General features: G+C 44.0%; 1 protein-coding gene across 1 annotated transcript in view; it reads left to right on the top strand.

Annotated features, from left to right (window-relative positions):
- Nucleotides 1-27,541, top strand: part of STK39 (serine/threonine kinase 39) — a 279,238-nt gene that overhangs the window by 80,257 nt on the left and 171,440 nt on the right. Inside the window, exons 7-10 of the mRNA XM_072121817.1 lie at nt 829-930; nt 4,112-4,245; nt 7,404-7,452; nt 7,554-7,619. Of these exons, the coding sequence (XP_071977918.1) occupies nt 829-930; nt 4,112-4,245; nt 7,404-7,452; nt 7,554-7,619 (351 nt within the window). The remainder of the gene's footprint in view (nt 1-828; nt 931-4,111; nt 4,246-7,403; nt 7,453-7,553; nt 7,620-27,541) is intronic.

A 27,541-nucleotide genomic window follows, 5' to 3' on the forward strand; every position in this document is an offset into this window, starting at 1 on the left:
TTCTTGGAAAAAGAAAAAAGGTATCAATGAAGAATGCTAAAGTTCTCTACACAATGCTGGTTTTACTTGTGCAGACATGGGAGCCAGCAGACTCCCATTTGTTTGTATGCATTGTGAACCAAATATACCTTGAGAATGATGTAGCTACACTGATGCAGAAACATATCTTGTTTAATTCCTGATCCGAGTGGTTTTGCTCAAAACACAATTTTCAAATTCAGGGCCTTGGGAAAGCTGGGTGAAGACTGCCTGCCATGCGTAAGCATATAACACGGAGCTTTATGAACTGTCCAGACAGGACTAATCAACCTGAGCTGGATGGCTCATACACAGCAGCTGGGGGATGGTGCAGTGATTGATTACTTCTGCCTGTCAGGGACAACACAGTGAATACAGCGTTCTCTGGAGCAGTGCATAATTAGGTTAAGAGAAGAAGTGCCTGGGCAGCCACAGGAGCTACAGAGCCTCATTATCACAATTTTATAATAGTTTTTTCTCGCAAAATAATTCAGTTCAGGGATAAAATTTTGTTTCTGCATCAGTGTAGCTACAGCATTCTCTAGGTATGTTTGGTTCATAATGCATAAAAGCAAATAGTAGATTTTCTTAATATATTCTAAATATACAAATGGTTAATAAAATTTACATTACAGTAAATGGGTTATTGTCCCAGACTGCATACATTGTGGAACTATACAAATGCAATTAGCTTGAGCTCGATGACTAAACCCCATTACAGCCATAAGAGATAATAGTGGAATATTGTTCTGCCGGTAACCTGAGTCATGTGCTCATCACTAATGAGTCTCTCCATTTCCATCCTATTAGGTTAGAGGTTACGACTTCAAGGCTGATATGTGGAGTTTTGGAATTACAGCTATTGAACTAGCCACGGGTTCAGCTCCGTATCACAAGTATCCTCCAATGAAGGTAAAGATTTCTGTGTATAAAAGTGGCCCTAGACAGCGGGGGCCATTTTCACTTAGTTAAAGGGAACCTGTCATCTACTTTTTACTCCAATAAACTACTACTACTACCCCCCCCGCCCCCCCTCAGTTAGGGAATAAAGTGTCCTTTCTAGAATTCCCTCTTTTATGTGATATCTCGCCCCTTTCCCTATGAAAAAATCTCCTTCAATGTCATATGCAAATGAGCAGAGAAGAGTCATATTTTGAATGAGATGAGTCAGACTCATAGACTCAAAGAGATTGAAAATACCGTGGTCCGTGACAGATATAGGTTGTTGTTTTACACAGCTTGTATAGACTGTACACTTTTGTAATATATTAAACAAGATCCACTGACTGTAATACTTCTATAAGGTTTTTAACACTAGTGGAGTGATATGTGATCAACACAAATGTATTGAGGTGTGTTTTTTGACCCATGATCAGTTATGTATTTCCTATGCTGAATAGTGGCTGAAATGTAGCACTTGGGTGAATAACGTACCCCTTATGATGTTTTTGGTGTCCTGTCCTCTCTTTTGAGATTTTTTTTTATTTCAAATGTCGACTGTCAAAACCACTGATAGGAACGTACACCCATTTCTTCTTTAGTTTTTACTACAGTGTTACTGAATTATTTTGAATACTTTGGTCTCTATAGCTTCTAGAACCATGATGTCTGGTGTAGTATTAAAGGACACCTGTCATCAGGTCTCTGTCACTATTTCTGTCACCTCCACCTGTTGGAGCAGCTCATAAGGATCCCATCCCAGCCTTTATCTAGTTATTTCATACATTAATCATTATAAAATTATTATTATTATTTATTATTATGTAAATGAGGCTGGGCACATGGTCAGAGGCAGTGATGTCACCCATGTTCCCCCTCCCCTCCCCTCTCCTCCCCCTGCTCATGTCTGTGTGTATTGTATAGTAATGCATAGTTAGTGTGTGTGCTGCATCTGCTGACATCCTCTCCCTCCTAATACACAGAGACACAGACATCAGTTACACAAGTACCTGACATGTTCTGCTGTAACATGGCCACATCCTGGAGCTGTTGTATCTCTCCTACACACACACAGGCTGCAGGGGGCGCCATTACCAGGAAGCACATCATTATACAGCCTCACATCATTATACAGCCTCACATCATTATACAGGCTGTCAGTCAAGCACCGGGGGTGTGGCTGTGCCGCCCACTCATGAATAAGCTGGACAGCTTGAATATGCTAATGACTCATTGGACATTTCACAGGTCATTTGCATACAGCTTTAGGACCTCATTGCTTAGGTTTACAGGCATGTAGAGGGACAATGAAGGGATAGAGGCAATGCTCTCTAATGGCAGTTTATGAAAATATATTTAGTTTAGGCGGTTATTTTGCCTGACGGGTTCTCTTTAAAGAAGAGCATTTCATCATGGTACTGTGAGCTACAGAATCTGAGATATGGCCATAGGGGGGATCTGTTAGGACTGTCAGTCTGCTGGCAGAAGTGAGGTCCACCACGTATAACCGTTTAAGACCAGGTCATATTTTTGCCGTAGTCTCTGCTCCCTACCCATACCATCACACCCCATTCCCCGGCTCATCACACCCAAAGTGGTGTGTGGGGTGGAACAGCTAGAAAACAGTTGGCGATGGCATCGTAAATCTCCCCTGTAGCTGGAAGTGCTATGGGGAGAATTATCATAAAACGGTGCACAAGCTCTGCTGCATACAAGACGCTTAGGCCATCCACAGGGTGGCGGCAGGTAATGTTGCTTAAAAACCATGCGAAAGTTCAAGGTCTAGTCCACAGGCACAGTGACTGAAACACATGCACCGACACACTTTCTTGCCAGCCATGCCCTCTTCACTCCTCCACTGGCTGTGGAAATGGTGTGAAGAGGAAAATTATCACAATTACTGACATTTTGCAAGTAATGGTGATTATTAAAGGGCCAGTTACACCAGTTTTCTGCCCTAGAAGCCGTGATTAATGTCCCCGATCATCTTTAACTGTATATCAGGTTCTGTAGCTCAAAGAACCATAGACCTGGTATGGTTTAAAAGATAAGATTCTCTTCTTTAAACTGACACTAGAGTTAAAGATGAGTCAGGCACAGAGGCTGGAGGGGGAGTGTCACTTTAGACACCTCTATCTTGAGTTCTATAGGAGCTAGAACTATGATTCTGATCTGATCATCTGAAGTGAAACCACCCCTCCAGCTTCTAAGACTGACTCATCTCTGGCAAAAGAGGTAGTGGCAGTTTTCAAGTTGATTTTGAAGGAGATTGTGGTAAATGTGTGAGATTTCACATAAAAGAGGAAAATCTTATATCTGATCTGATGGTGGCTGGTGGTGAAGTTGAGCAAGAGTTGGTGACAGTTTCCCTTTAAGTAGCTTTAGTTCTATTCCTATAAACTATGGCTCTGTGTAAAGCATTGGGCTTTCTCTGTTAGTCTGTAGACACTGAACTGAGTGACGGTGTGTAATGTGTTACTAGTGCACAATGGTTGGGGCTGGGAGCCATAAATGTATACGAATGGAAAGGTATTCTGTGTATCGCACCCCCACTGATCCACAGAATAAGACACCTTTAATATAATAGAGATGACAGAGAAGATAAGGGATCCCCTTAAAGGTTTATTCTATATGATTATTAAAGGAACTCTACCATTAAAATCCATCATGATAAATCATGGACACTTACTCATAGATCCAGGCACCACGACTGTGGTAATCTTCTTATATTTGTTATCCATGACCTCCTTCCTTCTAAAATCACATTTTAAGATAATGCTAATGAGCCAGACGTTCTATGCTGGGTGTTACCAGTGCCCCTCTGTAACACCTAGCAGAGAACAGTCCCAGGCTGTTACACTGTGTGAAATTACACAGTAATTACACAGTAGGGAGGTCGAAAGTGATGAGGAAGCAGGGGAGAATATGAGACACATGCTCCTGCACAGTGTAACAGCCAGTGAAGCAACAGCATGAGGGGGGGGGGGGGGGGCTCTGATTAACCTCCAGAGCCTTTTTGCTCATTAGCATAATTGAACAAGTTGATTTTAGAAGGAAGGAGGCCATGGATAACATGTATAAGAATAGTAAGTGCCCCTGGATAGTAGATTTCCTCTAAGATAAGTCTATTCATTGCATTCATTACATTCTCTAGGTCTTAATGTTGACTTTGCAAAATGACCCCCCAACGTTAGAAACGGGGGTAGAAGATAAGGAGATGATGAGGAAATACGGGAAATCTTTTAGGAAACTAATTTCACTTTGTCTCCAGAAAGACCCATCAAAGAGGTAAGTCGCTATGAATCTCTGATGCCCGTGGTCACAGATGAATGTCATAAATGCAGCAATGGAAAGTTAATAAAAAAGCAATGATATGTGAGCAAACTCTGGTAATCTTCACCGCCGGAGGTATTCTCAGCGAGGAGACATTCCTGTGGATTTCTCATTGAAGTCAGTTTAATATTTGATGATGGGAAATAGACGTCACATGACACCGGCCATGATAGTCCCTCCATCCCAACGCTTCTTAATGTCATATCATGTGCTAAATGTATTCCATTATATACAGAAGTTTTCATTATCTCTGTGCATTTAGATGGTTTCCTATCAAATTTAGAAAATTCGATTACAATCAGGGTATATAACCCCGATATCCCCCTCCCCCATACAGTGTAAGATTAAGAGATTCTCTATAAAAATGTTAGTTACCCCTGTGCCTTCTTAAGGTACATAATGGGGCACATTTACTTACCCGTCCAGTCGTGATCCCACGGCGCGTTTTCCGACGGGTCTGCCGGGATTCACTAAGGTTGTGCGCCCGTTATCCAGGAGGTATCGCTGCTGTGCCGAGGTCTGCCGCAGTTCACCTTCTTCTTCCTGGTACATGTGAGTGCTGATCTTGCGACACAATTCTTTTTTAAAATTCCGCGTTTTGTCCGAATCCGTCGGGTTGGCCGACAGCCACCCCCCCCCCACCCCCCTGATTTCTGTCACGGCGTCGATGCGCCACAATCCAATCGCGTGCGCCAATTCAGTGCAAAACGGTGCAAATCGGAAATATTCGGGAAAACCCGACGGAATCGCGGCCGCAGGACCCTTAGTAAATGTGCCCCAATATGTGTTTCTAGAATATTTGGTTACTCTCCTAAAAAAAAATCCTGGCATAGAAGGCAAGAATCTCATAAATAAGAATCTGTAAGTCACCACTAGGGGGAGCTCTAAATATGTTGCCCTCTAAAATGTCATAAAACTTTGTGTTAAATTTAAAAAAAAAATACAGAACTCACATGTTAAAGGGATTCTCCAGGACTGTCCTTTCTTTAGAAATGGTAATAAATTAGATCGGTATGGATGCAACAATAGGGGAACTGTTGATCAGTGCAGTGTTGGGAAACTGCCCCCCCTACCCTGAAAAAAAACTTTTAGAAAACAAAGTCAGTCTGGTTTTCATTTTTTTCTTATTTTGTTTCTTATTATTACAAACCCTCTTGTCTGGTTTTTATCTTTTCTCAAGAAATACAGCAAGGTCATAGAGCACGGACTGCACAGAAAGATAAAGAGAGATGAAGGATTCTGCTGTCTGTATTGTGCACAAACAAATAAATTCTCTAACATTTTGCTGATCAGTTTCACTTTATTCCTCTGTGGAGTAATGTAGGAAATTTACAAAAAAACACATAGTGGCATGTACTGAGATTTTCTTAAAGGGAACCTGTTAGCGCCCCTGATTGGTCTATTTCACTAAATTATTCTCTATAATATTACAATTTTACTCTCCCTCTTCTGTTCGTCCTAAGAAACAAGTCACTGGATTGACAACTTGGCATTACCATTGGGAGAAGGAGTGTACGGTAATAACTTGAGTGTAATAACACACACTTAATAACACACACTTAATAACACATGCACACAATGTAAGCTACATTTGGGCCACAGAGATGGATAGGGTGAGAGCTGCTCACCCCTCCCCTCTCCATTGGGACGCGTGGAGCCCAACCGTACATATGGGAAATGATAAAGCATGCTTTATGCTTTTTCCGTGTGAGCCTACGTACCATTGCCAGACGGCATAGGCGTCTATGGTGACAGATATTCAGCCACAAATTTTGCAGCCAGATATTAGTTTGTGTGAATGGAGCCTTAGTGTCCAATCAATGCTCTCTATAGAATTTGTCATGCTGCTGGTTGGGATTGGACAATATGGTGGAAAAGGAAAGGAGAGAGAGGAACATTCGGCTCTAAATCTAGACCCACCCAGCTGTCCCTACCTAATTGCCTATCCAAACCTGGACAGAAGTTAAAAACTGGTTCATATTCCCTTTCTGCGCCAAGGTTAAAACACAGAGACGAATACAAGCCAACCAAACACAGAAGAATACTTGTACAAATACAGGTATAAACCAAGCGAACAATGCAGTACAGAATCAAGAAACAATCGGATGGTCACAAAACAAGCAGGGGTCAAAAGATCAAGAAATACAGAACTCCTGAAAATGCTAGCAGGCTCTAAAAAAGACTTATAGCAAGCACTGGCAAACCCTCTTATGAGATATCAGAGTCATGGTCCAGAGAGTGCATCCATCGGGCTCCTAAAAAATTCTAAAATCCAGACAAACCAGACTAGCAGGGTGGGGGATGAGAGAGGAGCTAGCTTAACCGTCACAGCTAGCTTAACCGTCTGCAGCCCAGAACAAAGTCAAAAGGAGGTTAGTCCACCTCTCTCAGCAATACTGGCTACACGTATTGATGTGAAGAAGGAGTGCGTCTTTGAAATGCGTAATTAATAAAGCAAACATTTAAACTAATATTTATGAAGTGTGGACACCTTTTCTGAATGATTGCCATCTAGCTAGCGAATTCCAGTCACCCCACCTTGGTCTTCCCAAAGTCAAAAGGAGACAGACAGGTGGGGTGGAGATTAATTAAAACATCAAGGAATAAAATAAGGCAGTGTTTAGACTAATGGAGGACAGACTGGAAACCACCAGAAAAAATTCTGGTACAGGCGGTCCCCTACTTGAGAACACCCAACTTACAGACGACCCCTAGTTACAAACGGACCTCTGGTATTCGGTAATTTTCTGTACTTTGGCCCTAGACTACAATAAACAGCTATAACATTATTAAATGTGTCTGTAATGAAGCTTTAGTGTTAATCCTGATTCTTATGACAACCCAACATTTTTAAAATCCAATTGTCACAGAGACCAAAAAAAATTGTCTGGAGCTACAATTATAAAGTATACAATTCCGACTTACATACAAATTCAACTTAAGAACAAACCTACAGACCCTATCTTGTATGTAACCCGGGGACTGCCTGTATTCCTTATGTACAGCCCTGGGGTGGATATTACTAAAGTTTTTCTGTCATTTTAATGATTTCCTTGCAGCAAAATTAAGTTTTGATATTCATGTAAATCGCATTTCATCTTCTTTCTTTTCAGGCCAACAGCAGCTGAACTTCTAAAATGTAAATTCTTCCAAAAAGCAAAGGTACATCTCCTATCTCCTGTAGGACTGTAATAGTTAACCTCATGTCACTGTATTCTCTAGGACAATACGATTATTATACGGCTTTTATGTTTATTTTACAGAACAGAGAATATCTCATAGAAAACCTTCTCACCAGAACACCAAACATCTCTCACAGAGGGAAAAAGGTAAGCTTCCTCCTCCTGGAACTGTACGGGAGACATGTCGTCTATATACACACGCCATAAGCAGTTGGTATAAGAGACCTATTGGTTCCTCAATGTGGTAATTTGGTTCCCTTGTGCGACACTGTATTCTTGTTAATAGGCAATAGGAAAAAACCCTCTGTCTGTCCCCATGTAGCGCCCGGGACATGTGAGGGTATATGATTGCTATCCATAAGCACATTACTACAGAACATGCGTAAAAATCTTGACATGGGGCAAAATTCATAGCAAAATATCAGGCTATGCTTATATCTGCAATTCAGGACTCAAACCTACACTATGATGGATTCCATTATAGTCACTGGGTTCCCTTGGGCACCATTGTTATCCATCATGTCTCATCTGGGTTGTCTATTTTCCTTCTACAGAAAAAAATGATTACAAAATAAGATGTCATTGTAACATGGGTTGGACACAAGTCCATTAAGTTGTTTGACCAATTATACATCATTATGAGATCGTTTACCGCTCTGTGCTGTCAGTTATTAGATACACATCTAGTTCTTTTGAAAGCTGAGAATTCCATAGTTTGACTCCTCTGACTATAAAGAACACTAAATACTGTAGTCTTTCCTTTACTTGTAACATATGTTCCCTGGTCTTTGTAAACTCACAATGCATGTACAATCTGCTCAGCTCTTCCTGCTCTATAACATGCTGTCTGCAGATAGGACATTATGTACAATCTGCTCAGCTCTTCCTGCTCTATAACATGCTGTCTGCAGATAGGACACTATGTACAGTCTGCTCAGCTCTTCCTGCTCTATAACATGCTGTCTGCAAATAGGACACTATGTACAGTCTGCTCAGCTCTTCCTGCTCTATAACATGCTGCTTGCAGATAGGAAACTATGTACAATCTGCTCAGCTCTTCCTGCCTGCAGACGAGACATTGGGGGTCATTTACTAAGGGCCCGATTCGCGTTTTCCCGACGTGTTACCCGAATATTTCCGATTTTTCCTGAATTGCCCCGGGTTTTTGGCGCCCGCGAACGAATTGTGGCGCATCGGCGCCGGCATGCACGCGACGGAAATCGGGGGGCGTGACCGAACAAAAACCCGACGGATTCGGAAAAACCGCCGCATTTTAAAAAAAAAAGTGCCGCTTGGCACGCGCTTACCTTCACTCAGCCCGGCTCGGTGTACTCCAGTGCGTTCCAATGCTCTTCAGCGCAGCAGCGCCACCTGGTAGACGTCGGAGGAACTGCCTTAGTGAATCGCAGGAAGACCCGAATCCGCTGCAGAGAACGCGCCGCTGGATCGCGAATGGGCCAGGTAAGTAAATCTGCCTCATTATGTACAATCTGCTCAGCTCCTCCTGCTCTATAACATGCTGCCTGCAGATAGGACACTATGTACAATGTGCTCAGCTCTTCCTGCTCTATAACATGCTGCCTACAGAAAGTACATTATGTACAATCTGCTCCGCTCTTCTTGCTCTATAACATACTGCCTACAGATAGGACAATATGTAAAAATCTGCTTAGCTCCTCCTGCTCTATAACAAACTGCCTGCAGATAGGACACTATGAAGAATCTACTCAGCTCCTCCTCTTCTATAACATGCTGCCTGCATATAGGACACTGTACAATCTGCTCAGCTCCTCCTGCTCTATAACATGTTACCTGCAGATAGGATACTGTGTACAATCTGCTCAGCTCCTCCTGCTCTATAACATGCTGCCTGCAGATAGGACACTGTGTACAATCTGCTCAGCTCCTCCTGCTCTATAACATGCTGCCTGCAGATAGGACGCTATGTACAACCTCCTCAGCTTCTTCTGCTCTATAACATGCTGCCTTCAGATCAGACTACATTAGACATTCTGAGGTTTTTTAAGCACTTTTCAGCTGTTTCCATATCATCTTTATAACATGTATATGTTTTGTGTATCTGACAAATGGTTAATTCTTTCTTCTTAATGAATGGGAAGAAGGATGTTATATACCGGGCAGGATCCTGGCAGACTCTTCCCTGTACTCAGATAATATTTTCACAAGCTTTAATATCCGTTCCGTCTTGGCTGCTCCGGTGTCCCTGTGTGTGATGTAGGATAACGCTCGCTAGTGCCGGGGGCCATGTGTCTTCCTTCACAGCTCATTATCGTCATTGTCACCCGACTGATTTGGCCAAATGCCATCCAATATGTAAATCAGCAATTTGTATCCATAAGAATCCAATCACCTTTCCCGTGGCTGACTGCGCGGCTTACAGTAACAGATCTTATCCCTGTGCTTTCTGGAAGGTCCCTGGGGGACGGTCCTGGACCTGTCACCTTGAAGTGACCTTCATCCTGATAACTGATGCATTGTAGTAGGTATATAATCTCTCGTGTCACATTTTACAGCTGCTGTTTAAAGGAACATTAGTGAATATTTGCCAGAATCAACATAGAGAATGGAGTCCGAGGAACAGCTCCAATCTCTGTGTTGTGGCTGCGACATGTTACTGCAGCTCGGCTCCCATTTAAACAAATAGGTCAATTTGAACCCAAGCTCATTTTGGCTTCCTCTCATTGTACTCTTTCTCTGATTGTCCCTGATTGCTCTCACCTATACTTTAAAATGCGCTCATCCTGTATAATTCTCTTCATTGTGCCCCCCAACTTCCCCTCTTTTTGTGGCCCTCTACCTGCTTCCCCTTACATTGTGGTCCCCCTCTCTGCTCCCGTTTCATTGTGGACCCCACCTGCTTCCCCTAGCATAGTGGTCTCCCTCTCTGCTCCCGTTTCATTGTGGCCCCCTCCTGCTTCCCCTCACATTGTGGTTTCCCTCTCTGCTCCGTGTTTCATTGTGGCCCCCCACCTGCTTCCCCTCACATTGTGGTTTCCCTCTCTGCTCCGTGTTTCATTGTGGCCCCCCACCTGCTTCCTCTGGCATAGTGGTCCCGCTCTATGCTCCCTATTTCTTTGTGGCCCCCCCACGTGCTTCCCCTAACATTGTGGTTCCCCACCCTTCTCCCTGTTCCGTTGTGACCCCCCACCTCCCCTCATATTGTGGCCCCTCTCTATGATCCCTGTTTCATTGTGGCCCCCACCTACTTTCCCCAACATTGTGGTTCCCCTCCCTGTTCCATTGTGATACCCCCACCTGCTTCCCCTTTCATAATGGTTCCTCTCTCTGCTCCCTGTTTCATTGTGGCCCCCTCCTGCTTTCCCTCACATTGTGGTCCCCCTCTCTGCTTCCTTTTTCATTGTGTCACTTCACCCATTAGTGAGAACAGGACTCCTAATCTTTGGATCGCTGGGGGTTCCATTTCTTTGCTCCAACGTCAGACCCTCACCAATTAGTTTGTAATCTCTTATCAACCCCTTTAACATGGCCAGTATTGGTACAACCCCTTTCACATGGCCAGTATTGTGTTGTAGTCCCATCACAGATCCCGCTCTGCCGTCCATCATCTCTGTGCAATGCTTATGCTCTGTATGATCCATACACGTAGCGAGTACCTGTCATTATTTGTGTTTGCCTCCCCCGTCACCAGCCGGTACGTGTAGCAGCGTCTGTGCGCTCTGACAGAATGTCACAGTGTGTCAGCGCATTCATCCTGCGCTGCGCCAGTGTAACTGATCTCAGCTGTGGAAACTTTACTCCGATATGTTGATATTTTTCTCTGCCGTAGCTCAGGTATTCTAAATAATGGTTACACAGTGTAATAGGGTCCCCGGGGGATAGTCACGCTGCTGCCGCTGAATCACTCAGGGATTTGCATGAATGCGTTGACTCGCGGTATTCATCGGCTTCCTAAAATATTCTCAGTAAATACTAGTTTATTAATGTAACTTCTGCCCTATATAAGAAATATCTGCCATACAGAGAGGCCTCTATTCTTGAACTTGTTGGAATTCTGTGGCTGGGATGTTTCTAGGGAAACTAAATTCAATTTATTTTTTTGAGCTAAAAATGGAAATTTGGGAATTTTTAAGCTGTTTTGTTATTTTAAAACATCTAAGAATACAAAAAAAGAATAAATACATTTTTCAAATTTGTCAGCAAAATTTAAAGGGGTTGTGTCACCAATATGGCAGAATAGCCGTTATCTGGGCGGAGACGGTGAAGACGCTGCTTATCTCTCCTTCTAGTAGCATCTAGTGAGAGACCTAATGTGGATACAGACGAGTATAGGCTGACTGTGAGGAGGGGGCAGATATGACAGATGGAGGCTGATTGTGAGGAATGGGCAGACATGGGGAGGCTGACTATGGGGACAGACTTAGGAGGCTGAATGTGAGGAAGGAGCAGACATGGGGAGGCTGACTGTGAGGAGGGGACTCTGAGGAAAGGGCAGACATGGGGAGGATGACTGCGAGGAGAGCACAGACATAGGCTTACCACCACCAGAATTTGAAATACTGAAGAGGAGAAATTAACCCCTTATTGGTGCACTCCATACTCTTACTGTGTAGTGTTGTTAAAGGGAACCTGTCACCAGGGAACCCATTTTCACTAAAGACGGGTTGCCCATTACAGCTGCATTGCAAATGTGTCTTTCTGCCTTCTCTAATCATGTGCATTACAATATAATTGTGTGTTATGACTTACCGTTCACCCTGACAGAATCCTCTGTCCCACGGGTTGGGCTTTGGTTTGGATGCATTTCAAAAAACAACACGTGACTTGTCTGTGATGCCGACTGCTCAGCTTTCAGGTCACATCCCGGTGATCTGTCAGTGGGAGAGGGAGGAGCTGTACAGGAGCACAAAGGTGAGGGCTGAGAGCTGAGGAGTCTGCAGCACAGACAAGTCATATGTTGTATTTTGAAATGCATCCAAACCCAAGCCAGGGTTGGGATCGGGGTGCAAAGTAAGTTGTAACACACAATTATATTGTAATACAAATACTTAAATAAAAGTCAGAAATACATATTTACAATTCAGCTGTAATGGGCTTCTGCAACCTGTCTTTAGTGAAAATGAGGTCTCTAATGACAGGTTCCCTTTAAGGGAAGTCTGGGCAGAGCTCTCTCCATACATGGCAGGTGTCTGCTGTGTTATGCAGCAGACACCCACTGCTACATCCGGTGATCAGTGCTGAAACTGATAGTGGATGTTAGCTGTTTATATGACAGAAATGCATGGGCGCCACCATCTGGGAACTGTTCGCCTTTCACCATTTTGCCACAAGTAAACATTTTAAGAAAAAGTGATCAAAAGTGATCCCAAAACGGCAACATTAAAAACGTCATCTCGTCCCACAGAGAATGACACCAAAATATGAAAATGTTATTGGTTCCAAAATTTGGCGCAACATAGAAATTATTTTCTCAAAAGATTAGATTAAAAAAAAAAAAAAAAATTAAGAATATAACAAAAACTATATAAATTTGGTACCTCCATGATCATACTGACCAAAAGAATAAAGAAGAGATGTCATTAAGAGCGCACAGTGAAAGCCGTAAATGCGAAGCCCATAAGAAAATGGCGCAACTGTTCTTTGTGCTGCATGTGGAATTTTTTGCTGGCTTTCTGGTGAATTGCATAGAATGTTGAATACTGACACTAGGAAGTACATTTTGTCCTGTAGATATCAAGACGTGGCTTTTAGAAGGTGGGGAGTAAAAAAATGGAAATACAAAAAGAAAAAGAGTAAGGTCCTTAAGTGGTTAAAGGAAACCACTTTCACCTTTCACCAGATTTTACCCCAATAAACTCCTAGCCCCCTCGAGTAGAGTATGAAATGTCCTTCTTTTAATGGCCTCGTTTGCGTGAAATCTAAATGTACGCTAATAAAAAATCTCCTCCAAAGTGATGTGAAAATGGGCAGAGAAGAGTCACTTTTTGCCTGAGATGAGACAAGTTTAGAGGCTGCACCGTGCGCACGCCTTCATAGGAAATGCCGGGGAGCCTCACGCACGGTCGCACGCTTGGTGCGCCGAATCAGCTTCAGCTATAAAGATTAAAAAGTGTTTTAAACCGCGATGCAGCGGTTTGGGACACTAACAAAAATAAGCTCCGGCAACAGCTCACCCTGAGCTGGTGCTCGGTATTTCCATCTTACACCTACCATATCATGTGGTAGGTTTCCTTTAAGAGGCTCCATGATTGACCGGTGTGTAGTATAAAGCCCGTTCCACACTTGCGAGTGTGATGCGATGAACTCGCATCACACTTGCAACGCAAGCTGCTGGGAACGCACGGCCCGAACGCTGCACACCGGGAGTGAACTGACATGCTGAGTTCACTCCCTGCGTTCCCGGCAGCTTGCGTTGCGAGTGTGATGCGAGTTCATCGCATCACACTCGCAAGTGTGGAACGGGCCTAAGACAGGGAGAAGTCAACACTTTTGACCCCAAAACACAGAGCTTGATAGGAACCCTTAAAGGGTTTAGCCGGGAATCTTCAATACACCCCTTTAAGAGTTGATTAAACATACAGTTTCTTGGTGTGCAGTCAGTCCCCTACTTAAGAACACCCGACTTACAGACGACCCCTAGTTACAAACAGACCTCTGGATGTTGGTAATTTACTGTACTTTAGCCCTAAGGCCCCTTCCACACTAGCGAGTGTGATGCGATGAACTCGCATCACACTCGCAACGCAAGCTGCCGGGAACGCACGGCCCGAACGCTGCACCGCGGGAGTGAACTGACATGCTGAGTTCACTCCCGCGGTGCAGCGTTCGGGCCGTGCGTTCCCGGCAGCTTGCGTTGCGAGTGTGATGCGAGTTCATCGCATCACACTCGCTAGTGTGGAAGGGGCCTAAGGATACATTGTAACAGTTATCACAGGTGTCTGTAATGAAGCTTTATTGTTAATCCTGGTTCTTATGACAACCCAACATTTTTAAAATCCAATTGTCAAAAAATTTTTTGGTTGGGGTTACAATTATAAAATATACAGTTCTGACTTACATACAAATTCAACTTAAGAACAAACCTACAGAACATAACTAGTATGTAACCTGCCTGTATAGTTATCGTAGCTTACAAACCCCTCAACGCACCAAGAAACTCCATTTTCAAGCTGGATTCACCCAGTTTCAAAACCTGTGACCATCCCGTAAATTTTGGACCTTTAGCCGGTATGTAGCGCTGCGCCGTATATATAATTGTTCCCCCAAACACATTTCTCAGCCTTCCTAACTATGTCTCATGACAGCAGGTGACAATCTGGGGACCTGCTGATATTTATGTGCGTGCAGTAATAATCGCTGAGCTGCCTGGAGCCCGCGGCCAAATAACAAGATTAGCGAGAAAAACTGGTTCTGAGTCGTGTGAAAAACGCTTCCGGGAAGAGGACGGCGATTATTTCTTTTTTTTTTTTCATTACGGCTTCTCATTGATTCATATGAAGAAGGAAAGTCTGCTAATTAGTGACATGGCCTACCCCCGAGACCGGCATTTAACCCCTTACTACCGTGCGGCCACCCCAACGTCACTGCAGTGGTGGTGATATAATCAGTCTGTTACCCGGGGACGTTGTATGTCAGAGAATATCAAGTGTGGACAGCTGAAGTACATGTATATATAACCCCCTGTCTACCCCCAGACCCCAAACATCCCCAAATACGTCTCTTCTTCACCAGTACAACCACCTGTCCTAGATTACACCCCTACCAAACGCCACCCTAGAATATATCTCTTCCTGAAGCCATGGTATCACACATCCCAGAATATGTCTCTCCATCTGCATATTATAATAATTTCTATAGCGCCATCATATTTCGCATGTGCCGCAGAGATCATGCTGGACATATACAAACAAAATGAGACATGAGGAAGTAATACGTAATGGAACGTACAAGTTCCAGAATATACCTCTCCTTCTATGTATGGAACTACAAGTCCCAGAATACACCTCTCCTTCTACGTATGGAACTACAAGTCCCAGAATACACCTCTCCTTCTATGTATGGAACTACAAGTCCCAGAATACACCTCTCCTTCTACGTATGGAACTACAAGTCCCAGAATACACCGCTCCTTCTACGTATGGAACTACAAGTCCCAGAATACACCTCTCCTTCTATGTATGGAACTACAAGTCCCAGAATACACCTCTCCTTCTACGTATGGAACTACAAGTCCCAGAATACACCTCTCCTTCTACGTATGGAACTACAAGTCCCAGAATATACCTCTCCTTCTACCTATTGAACTACAAGTCCCAGAATACACCTCTCCTTCTATGTATGGAACTACAAGTCCCAGAATACACCTCTCCTTCTACGTATGGAACTACAAGTCCCAGAATACACCTCTCCTTCTACGTATGGAACTACAAGTCCCAGAATATACCTCTCCTTCTACCTATTGAACTACAAGTCCCAGAATATACCTCTTTTTCATGGAATCAGTTGAATTGGTCGAACCAAGTATACTGTATGCAAAATATAGGGGATGACATACTCTGTGGTCTGAGTTTGGCAGCTGGGACACCCCCATCATGAGATTAGCAATATTGTATGTAAATTAGGCATCCTGTTCTCAATAATGGGTAGAGCAGCAAGTTTGCGTCTCATTACTCCAATACTATAGTGTTGTAAATTACAAAGCACGGCGCTCAGTTATCTCCAAAACTCACAATCACCGTCTATGCAAGTGCTAGAGATACTGAAGCGCTGTGCTCGGCAATATCCTACACTCATAATATTGAATGGAGTGGCAGGTGTGGGAGATTTGGCCCAGTAGAGACCGTGGTAGCGGTGATTCGTGATGCAGTCCAAGACAGTGACACCAAAGTTTAGTCCAAAACAGGTCTCGTCTGCATTTATTTTGAGAGCAGGAACAAAATAAAACAGCCTTCACATACAGGCATCAAAACAAACAAAATCCTACCCGTCTGGGTGCTAACTAAACAGAGTTCCTCTAACTCCTCACTAAAACACAAAATACGTCTCTGCTCCAGGCACAGGGGTCAGGGCTGTGTGCGCTCTCCAGCCTCCTTTCAGAGAGACAATGCTCTCAGCCCTGCTCAGCAGCTTTATGCAGACTGATTAGGCTGCTCCCACCACCTGTGTCCAAGGTGCTGGACAACACAACCTCAGCACTAAGGCCTTGCATAGTAGGAAAACCCAGGGGAAACATACCGCCCATCCACAGTTAACCCCTTCGGTGTCTCACATACCCTCCCCCTCTGTTTGACCCTGTGGGGGCGAACACCTTTGGCCATCAGACAGTGGGTACGAGACAGGGCATCGGCATTCCCATGCAGCTTTCCTGCTCGATGTTCTACCGTGAACTTGAAATTCTGTAACATTAGGAACCACCTTGTGACCCTGGCGTTCCTCTCTTTGGCCTGACTCATCCAGGTGAAGGGAGAGTGATCGGTCACCAGTGTAAACTGTCACCCTATCAAGTAATATCTCAGGGATTCCAGAGCCCATTTTATCGCCAAGCACTCCCTCTCAACTATACTATAGTTCTTCTCAGGAGGTGTGAGCTTGCGGCTCAGGAATGTCACGGGATGTTCCTCACCCTCCACTACTTGGGACAGGACAGCCCCTAAGCCCACGTCAGAAGCGTCAGTCTGCACAATAAAGGTCTTGGTGAAGTTAGGGGGGATCAGTACCGGACCCTCACACAAAACTGTTTGATGTCAGGTCAGTCAGGGGTGCCGCTATTGTCGCAAAATCGGGAATAAATCGTCGATAATAGCCCACTATGCCTAGGAAGCCCTCACCTGCTTCTTGCTCACAGGTCGTGGCCACTGCTGTATCGCCTCCACTTTATTTACTTGGGGTTTGATGACACCTCGCCCAATACGGTACCCCAGGTAACGGGCCTCTTCCAGACCAAGTGCACATTTTTGGGGGTTCGCTGTCAACCCTGCTGCCCTCAGGGAGTCTATCACTGCTTGCACCTTGGCCAGGTGACTCTCCCAATCGTTACTATAAACTATGTCATCCAGGTAGGCCGAGGCATATCTACGGTGAGGTTTTAACACAAGATCCATTAACCTCTGGAATGTGGCGGGAGCCCCATGTAGCCCAAAGGGGAGTACCACGTACTGAAATAGCCCATCAGGAGTAACAAAAGTTGTCTTCTCTTTAGCCCTGTCATTGAGGAGTACCTGACAATACCCTTTCGTCAGGTCAAGGGTGGAGAAGAACCTAGCCTGTCCAAGTCGTTCTTTCAATTCGTCAACTCTGGGCATAGGGTAAGAATCAAATTTGGACACCTCGTTCAACTTCCTAAAGTCATTGCAGAACCGTAGGGAACCATCAGGTTTGGGAATCAACACAATAGGACTCGACCAGTCACTTTTAGACTCCTCGATAACCCCCAGGTCTAACATCTGCCTGACTTCTTCAGTTATGGCTTGCCGGCGCGCTTCAGGGACCCGGTAGGGTTTTTGGTGTACCCGGATGTGGGGTTCGGTTATGATGTCATGCTTGATGACTGAAGTACGTCCCGGTAACTTAGAGAACACATCAGCGTTCCGGAGCACAAACTCCTTCGCTTCCTGAATCTGGGCCCTGGAGAGGGACTCCGAGATCCGTACTTCAGGCCCCTTGGCATCGGGTACACCTACCTCGGGTGTCACCTTCTTGGGGACAGATGCTTTTCCTACTCCCACGGCTATCAGGGACTCTCTTTCCCTCCATGGCTTTAGGAGGTTCACTTGGGAATATCTGTTCGGGTTTCCTCCTCCCCGGCTGATATACCTTGTAGTTAACCTCCCCCACTTTCTCCATGACCTCATATGGAACTTGCCATTTCGCCAGGAACTTACTCTCTGCGGTGGGCACAAGAACTAACACTCTGTCGCCTGGGTTAAAGGTCCTGAGTCTGGCTGATCTATTGTAGAACCTACACTGGGCCTCTTGCACCCTTGTCATGTGCATCTTTACAAGGGGCATTACTGCCGCTATGCGGTCCTGCATAAGGGAGACGTGTTCAATCACACTACGGTGGGGGGTCCTTTCCTGTTCCCAGGTCTCCGTAGCTACGTCCAGGAGCCCACGTGGGGAACGGCCATATAATAGCTCAAAGGGTGAGAAAGCAGTGGAAAACTGGGGTAGCCCACGTATGGCAAACAGATAGGGCAACAAACAATCCCAGTCCTTCCCATCACCGGGGCAGTTAGTTGACATTACCGGTTTACCTCCTCCCACACCCCGGGCGAGTAAAACCTCTGCAGAACCCTCTCTTGGGTCTTCTCAGCACCTAAGTGACCTCCTAGTACATGTTTATGTGTCAAATCTAGCACCAGCCTACGGTGTGATTCCTACCCTATTCTGTCCTCACAAGAGTGTAGTTTGCGGTTTGTACCAGGAGAGGGCACTGCAGGATTTCTTTAATCTCCTCTGATTTGCATTGGAGACTCTTCAGTGGCAGGGTACATGGTGCATTGTACTGTATATATGAGATATTGCAGGATTTGTGTTATGAATTGCAGTGTAATAAAGGTGCGGAGCTCAGGTCAGTATATTTTATATTTTCTTGTGTAATTAGTCTCATGGTGCAGGGACAGCAGCTCCTGTATACACTGAATATAATAAGTGTAAAAGTTACATTATTCATCAATTTCAACTTTTATTCGCAGTTACGTCCATAATTTTCAATAATGATTTTCATTACTGCCCCCATTATTGTCCCCTGACAATACCCGCTGATTGTTTAACCCCTTGAGGACATACCATTTTTTCATTTTTTGCGTTTACATTTTTCACTCCCCACTTTCAAAAATCCATAACTTTTTTTTACATTTTTCTGTGTACAGAACTGTATGTGGGCTTGTTTTCTGCAGAACAAATTGTACTCCCTAGTGATGGTATTTAATATTGACAGTCAGCCGGAAAAAAAAATATCCAACTGCCTTGGAATTGACAGAAAAAACACATCTGCACCACTTTATTTTGGGCCTTGTTTTTACGTCTTTCAATGTGCGCGCCAAATTGCACATCCCCTTTGTTCTTTGGGGTGGTTCGATGACAGATCGACGAAATTTATATAGGTTTTATTATGTTTTAGATTCAGATTTCTAAAATTAAAATGTTCCAAAAAAAAGTTTTTATTTTGCCATATTCTGAGGCTGATAACTTCTTACCACTTGTAATGTGTCATTTTTTGCGGAGTGAGATGACGTTTTCATTGCTTCCATTTTCGGGACTGTACGACCTTTTGATCACTTTTTATTATGAGTTGCAAAATGGCAGAAAAGTGGAGATTTAGACATTTGGGGGCTATTTTCCACTATATTTTCACTATATTTATATTTTCCACTTTATATTTTCATAGAACGGACATTTTGGGAAGCAACAATACCTAATATGTTGATGATTCCCCTAAGGCAGTGATGACGAGCCTATGGCACGGGTGCCAGAGGTGGCACTCGAGGCCCTTTCTGTGGGCACTCAGGCCAGCGCCCCAGGACAGAGTTCACTAAATTGGGCCAAACCCACCAAATTTTCCTGCAGTCCCAGGCAACTTAAGAGATGCTGCCCTTAGCCTATTTTAAAGAGACACGTCATTGGCTGTTAGGAACTGCTGGAAAAGTGAGAAGGTTTTGACAGAACTGCATTATCATTGTAGGTCATCCTGCTGAACAGGTAGCAATAAAATTCCATGCTGGCACTTCAGGGTAAATAAGTGAATTTTGATTGTAGTTTAGGCACTCGTTCTCTAAAAGATTCCCCATCACTCCCCTAAGGGAAGGGGGGTAGTTTAAATTTTTATGTTTTTATTAAAATGTATTGTTTTATTCCCCATTTTTTACTGAATTTTTAGACCCCTAGGTTACTTGAACCCTAGGGAGTCTGATCAATCCTATCATATACTACAGTATGGCAGTATATGAGGATTTTACTGATCGCACTGAAGGAGAAGCATCGGAGTCTCGCCTAGACTCCTGGTTGTCACAGCAATGGATCGATGATATCATAGGGGTTGATGATCGGCCCCCAGATGGCGGAATCGACACCCACAGTGGATTTGCCGGGGACATTTAAATTGTTAACAGTTTGCGGTGGGTGTTTGCTGCATTATGCATCAAACACCCGATGCATAACACCTGTGGTCCCTCTCCTTACACCCGCTACTTCCCCAATAATGGATACGTTCTAGTGTGTCTGGGTTAAAGGGATTCTGTCACCAGATTTTACCACCCCCACAGGTAGAGTGTGAATTGCCCTTTTTGGACTTCCCTCTTTTAATCAAAATCTCCCCTTTACCTGTAAGAAATCTCCTCCAATATAAGAAGCTACAGGTGGAGTGTCATTTCAGATGCCCCTCTCTTCAGTTCTTTAGTACATAGACACAGGCTATTGATGTCAAATTAATAAGCAGAATTGGATTTTTACTTGCAGCTCACATTTCCAACTAGGTCTTGAACTGCCTTTATTTTGGGTCCTGTAGCTCATGGAACCACAGTCCTTTTGTGATCTGAAAGATCAGATTTTTATCTTTAAAATTACACTAGGGTAGACATTTCTCAGTGCTTCTATGCCGGTTTTCGGGCGACTATGAAGGGGCGTGGCCTCTGGCCGATACGGCCGGCCCTGGGCTTTCCTAATACCAGGTGTAGGATTATCTATATCATATGGCATCAGTCAGAGACATCATTTCCCTCATTGTATTATTGTAGTAACTTTATTACTTCTCCAAAAAACTGTGAATCTGCAGTCTGTACAATAACAGGATTTTCTATAATCAGGATTAATCATCTTTAATTATTTCGGGAGGGACAGATGTGTTCCCAGAGAATGGATTACTGTTAGTATTAAACACATTGGGTGATTTTTCTGAGATTATTAAATAATACTGTTAATTATGGGAAATGGGAAGCCGGTTCAGATCGCTGCTGGTGCAGGGTAAGCCGCGGCTCACTATCCGTCTGGCATCATGGAGGTGATGAGGGGTGTAATGTATTAACCCTGAGATGCTCCGGGGGCAGGAGAATTTATTTGAAGTGTGTTTTTATAGTAATTTTTATAACTATCCTTAATATTGGCTTTAAAAATCAGTTAGAGGGATGAAGCAGTTGTGTGAATGCTTTGCCTGCACACCATGCAAACAACAGTGGTGATACACGGTATTACAGCCTCATCTTATTTCAGTGCATGAAGTGGAGCTGCTATACCCTGCCGGGTGGCATTGATGGGCTGCCAGTGCGCCAAGAGACCGTTAGTCGAGTCCGGGCCCAACATTACAGAACAAGCAATCCATGTATGTATTTTCGGACTTGACTCCCAAATTCTAAACAGGGTCATGTAGGGGTACTTAAAGGGGATGTCCAGCCACATCAAGTTTTTCCATATCCACAAGATAAAGGATAACTGGCTGATCGGTGAGGGTCCAACTGCTGGCACCACCAATCACAGGAACGGGACGATCTTTCGGCTAGAGTGTTGGCGGGATGACCGCTGCTCACCCCTCCCCTCTACGTAAGTGTACACCATACCGCGGCCAGGCGTCATAGGTGTCTATGGGGACTGATATCCGGCCGCAAATTGTGCGTCTGGATTTACGCCCCTACAACATTTGTGTGCAAGGGGCCTGATCCAGATGATGAGGATCCGGTTCTCCCTAGTAGGTGGAGCCGCTGGCCGAGCATGTGTCTTACTGCCCCATTCAATACCATGGGAGTGTCTGAAATTGCTGAGCACAGCGTTCCAGTGTGCCCAGCACTCACATAGACTGTGAATTTTCTAAGAACCCCCACAGATCATTATTAAGGTGGTTAGTTGTACCCCAAATGATTGGATGGACCGGCACCATTCACTATCCGAGGTAGCAGAGTACTGCTATCTACATCAGCGCCATTGAGATGAATAGAGCAGCAGTGGCTGTTCTTTTAAGAGTACAGTGGACCTCAGGTTCATGTGGCGGCCCCACCAATGGTACCCCCATGGAAAAAAATTTGAAATGAGTTATTCCCTTACCTTAGCGTTGACAAACTGATTAACTAATGGATAACTCTTATCTATTTATACAAATTTACCTGCAAGTTCAACGGAGGATGAGACAGATTTGCCAAATTTTTCCCCAAAGAACTATTAGTGTTCTGGCTCTCGTTCCTACTACTTCTAATTCTAACAATATTTTGACATGTATCAATGTAATTATGGCACATTTGAATACAAACAACTCACCCCCTCCCCTCACTGCACTTGCAAGTTGATTTGCATATTCCTAAAAAGTTAATTAATTTCTGCACTGATGCATTAGCTTTTGAACTCAAGGTTATGTTTCTGATTCTGTAATAAAGATGCCTAAACTCCACTATTATTATTTGGGTGGCATTTGGACCTCACACATTCACTTTAAAGAGAACCTGTCATTTTACCCCATTGCACTGCTACCCCCCCCCCCCCTTAGGTTGGTAATGAAAAATGCATTCTAGAATTCCCGTTTTATGTGAAATCTTCCCCATTTACCTATAATGTCATGTGGCAATGAGCAGAGAAGAGTCATAGTTTGCCAAAGATGAGGCAAGTATAGAGGCTGCAGGGGGAGCATTATTTCAGACGCCCCTATTTTCGGTTTTGTAGTACATAAAAACATGGTCTTGGTATCATATTAAATATCATCTCATCTTTCAGATCGCCTGTGGTTCTGTGTGGTACAGAACTGAGATAAAGACTGAACCGTGAGCCTGGTGTGGTTTGTAAGATGAGATTCATATCTTTAATATGAGCATGTTGGTAGATGGTTTAGACCCACAGATCAGGACATTGTCACAAGTATCTGACAGCCTCTAAACTTGACTCATCTCAGGCAAAATATGACTCTTCCCTGTTCATCTTATTTTCGTGACTTTTGCAGAGAATTTTTATGGGTAAACTGGTGAGTACAGAAAGTATATTTCATTCCCTACATAAGGGGGATGTAGTCTAATGTGGTAAAATCTGGTGCCAGGTTCCCTTTAAGTACTAAAACTCTTGCTGCCCACATTGGCCACAAGGAGGCGCTCACTCCATATGTATTTCTACAGATTATCAGGAGATGAATGGAAGTAAAATACTGTAAATACACATTTTTCAGCTTTTTCGTGTAATCCTGTCAGCAGGGCTGTGGTTTTAGCGGAGGCTCTGCATCTATAATATGTATATAACCCTGAGTTTGGATTATATTCAGTTTGGATTTTTAGGTGTGTGACTCCAGATCAGGGGGAACCAGATTAGCGCCATTGTACTGTAGCGGCTTAATAATTATTACGCCCTTCTCTGTATTTGATTTTGGTTTTCTTTGAGCCTTTGATGCTAAACACGTTATTATTTGGTATTACACTGTGGGGAGACTGTGACCCGAATCTACACGGACGGATCAATCACATAATATGATGCCTGATGCGGGCGCCCTGTGTCGGCTCAGGATTCTGCTTTGTGACCGCTGTAAAATCCGGAATTTGTATCCATCTGCTCGACGTTTTGTCCTATAGTAGTTACCCTGCGGGCACCTTGCCCCGTGTTCTATCGGGCACCATGCTCAGCAGGATTCCTCATGGCACTAGTACTTCTGATCTTCTGGTCCTCCCGGTAGACCTGATATGGCCAATCCATTGGCCTCCTTAGACCTTGACAGAACACTTGTGACTTAAAAGAAAGTAAGGAGCCCACAACCTGGTGAGGATTCCTCATGGCACTAGTACTTCTGGTCCTCCCGGTAGACCTGATATGGCCAATCCATTGGCCTCCTTAGACCTTGACAGACCTTGTGACTTAAAAGAAAGTAAGGAGCCCACAACCTGGTGAGGATTCCCCATGGCACATGTACACTTAGTTTTTTTGCCACCCCCATCCCTTGAAGATGATATAAAATTCATCCATACGTTTTGCAGTCTATTTCCTGGGGGTTGTGGCCACCATAGTCTTACAAAGCAGAATGTTAATGAAAACCTTTCTGTCTGGAGTAGAAAGAGGACAGGGAAGAGTAATTCACTTTCTTCCACAGGGAATAATTATATTTGAGAACCAGGTTTTTCTCCCCTAGCATCTATCTCACTCGGCGCCGGAGCCTCCCCTGTGGACATCTCATTTGTAGTAAGTGTTTAGAAAATGAAAACAAACAGCTTCCCGTTACCGCGCGCCTTTGGCCGGAGTCACAGGACAGCGACAGTCACAGTGATTGAACTTTTTATACAACGTCTGGCTGTGAAACCATTTATACTGTCCCTTTGCATACAAAATTAAAGAACAAATTGAAAAATTAGTCTTGAAATATCCAATGTTTTTTTATACTGTGTCTCCATGGTAACAGACTACAAAGAAGCCCTGTGTAGTCTAATCTTGTGCTCATTCTCTCTTGATCATTTCCCCTATGTAAAATGTCACAGAAGGAAGGGGTTCTGTAAGTTCCTATGTGTGAGGTTAGCCTATAGCTGATGTAATACATATGTACTAGGTCATGTGCCACAGGAATCCATGTAGGACCCTCACATCTCCGCCTCAGATGCTCACTTTGATATTCCATGAAACAACCCAGAGGCTTAGACTTTTGTAGGATTCTATATATTCTCTGGCACAGACACCATTCTACCATTGTTCTTGTTATGTCAACAGATTTCCTGAGGATTTAGATTCAGAATATGCAAGAAAATGTTTTGCAAAACTTGAACAAGTCCTTTAAAACCAAGCATTATAAACCAGGGACACTTACTCATAGATCCAGGCGCTGTGACTGTGGTAATCTTCCTATATGTGTTATCCATGGCCTCCTTCTTTTTAATATCAACTTTTAAAATTATGCTAATGCACTTGATGGACTGTGCTAGACCCTCTGTGATTTGGCTTTACAGACTGTTACACTGTCTCACCCTTCCCCGTGCTCCCTTAGCACTCGCTTCCTGCTAGCTGTACAAGTGCTCAGGGAGTAGTAAAGACAGATCACACAGGGGCTAAGGTAGCCCATCAGGCATTAGCATAATTTTACAAGTTGATTTTAGAAGGATGGAGACCGTCACGGTGCCTGGATCTATGAGTAAGTGTCCCTGGTTTATCTTGATGGAAGATTTCCTTTAAATGTAGATGACTCTTTTTCCATGTAAGGGATCCTCCCCAACCAGTCAGAGTTCAGACTTCATTTTATAAACTCCAGCTGTAAAAGAAAGCTGAGCTCTGATTGGTTGCTATGAGTAGCTAAAACAATTTTGCTCTCAGATACTTTTGACAAATCTCTCCCAAAATGTTATGTGTAGATTCACTGGAAATAAGACATCGGGTAGCCATACACCGAGATGCAAAAGTATTCATACCCCTTGAACTTTGGCTCATTTATAAACTTTACACCTAAAAACATTAATATATTACAGGCGGTCCCCTACTTAAGGACACTCGCCTTACAGACGACCCCTAGTTAAAGACGGACCCCTCTGCCCCCTGTGACCTCTGGTGAAGATCTCTGGATGTTACTATAGTCCCAGGCTGCAATGATCAGCTGTAAGGTGTCTGTAATGAAGCTTTATTGATAATCCTTGGTCCCATTACAGCAAAAACATTTTAAACTCTAATTGTCACTGGGGTACATTTTTTTTTCTGGAACTACAATTATAAGATATACAGTTTCGACTTACATACAAATTCAACATAAGAACAAACCTATGGAACCTATCTTGTACGTAACCCGGGGACTGGTTGTATATTAATTTGATAGAGCAACACAAAGAGGGAAAATTTATCATGGCTTATACGCCAGAAAACTGCTGTACAGTCCCTGAAATAGGCGCAATTCCTGGCACATGGGCAAGAATTGCACCTATTTCCCCTGTTACGCCACTCCCACGCCAAGCCGGCGTAGAGAGGGTGTGTAGTGTGGGGGCGTGGCCAGCAGCAGGGTGGGCGTGCACAGGGCAGATTCTAACCAGTCAGATGCAGGCTATGGTGCATAGAACAGCCCCCTCTGCCCATTGCATCGGATTTCCTGGTTCAGACGGGTGCCATTGGGTGAGATTTCATCATACATTGTAGCTCTTAGCACCGGCGTATGATTAATGTGCCTCAAAGTATCAAGTATTTGTGAAGTGTAAACTCCTCCAAACTTTTGCAAATTCAAAACATAAAAAGTGTAACGTGCATATTTATTCATCCCCTGTACTCTGATACCTGTACAGTAAATGAAATCCAATAGGGGAGCTTTATAAAGAAATGCACCAAAATCCCAGAGTAATTTGCACCAAAAAGCTCTCAAAAATATAAGATTAAAGGGGTTATCCGGGTTTTAAAATTTACAGAGGGCCGGGCTGGAGTGGGCTATTTAAACATAATAAACATCTACTTACCTTGTCCAGTGTTGCCGATGTCCCGCACCGCAGTCCGTGTCCTCTGTGCGCCGGTTTTTATACAGGGGTGCACAGGGAGCTTCTGGCCAGCCGGCAGCTCCCATCCGACACCATCTCCCAGCGCTTACAACGCTGAGAGATAGGGACGGATGGGAGGAGCCGGCCACATCCCAGACCGGAAGTTCCCTGTGCGCGGCTTCCGTGCCCCTGTAAACAAACAGGGGCAAGGATCGAAGGCATCAGAGGAGGTAAGTACACGTTTATTATGTTTAACTAGCCCACCCCAGCCGGCCCTAAATAATTTTTAAAAACTCGGATAACCCCTTTAAGTTAGTAAACTCTTGTACTACTATCAGGTGTGTCTTCCAGAACGATAAGTCTGGTTCAGAATAAGTCTATGTAAGTCTAGCTCAGCAATGGTCTATTTTGGGTCTATTTGATAAATCTCCCCAATTGTGATCTGTTGCCTGAATAGTAAATAGAATAGATCTGTATGTCAGTGATGGCTAACCTATGGCACTGGTGCCAGAGGTGGCACTCAGAGCCCTTTCTGTGGGCACTCAGGCCATCACCAGAGATGACTCCAGGTATCTTCCTACAGTCCCAGACACCCCAGGACTTGCTGTGCACAGAGCTATTTTAAAGTGACAGCTGTACCTGGGACTATTTTCTGCTTTATTGGTGTCCTCAGGTGCTGGTATCAATGAAAGCTGTGACAGAGAAGGG

This window comes from Engystomops pustulosus, chromosome 8 (assembly GCF_040894005.1).
Source record: "Engystomops pustulosus chromosome 8, aEngPut4.maternal, whole genome shotgun sequence".
NCBI lineage: Eukaryota > Metazoa > Chordata > Amphibia > Anura > Leptodactylidae > Engystomops > Engystomops pustulosus.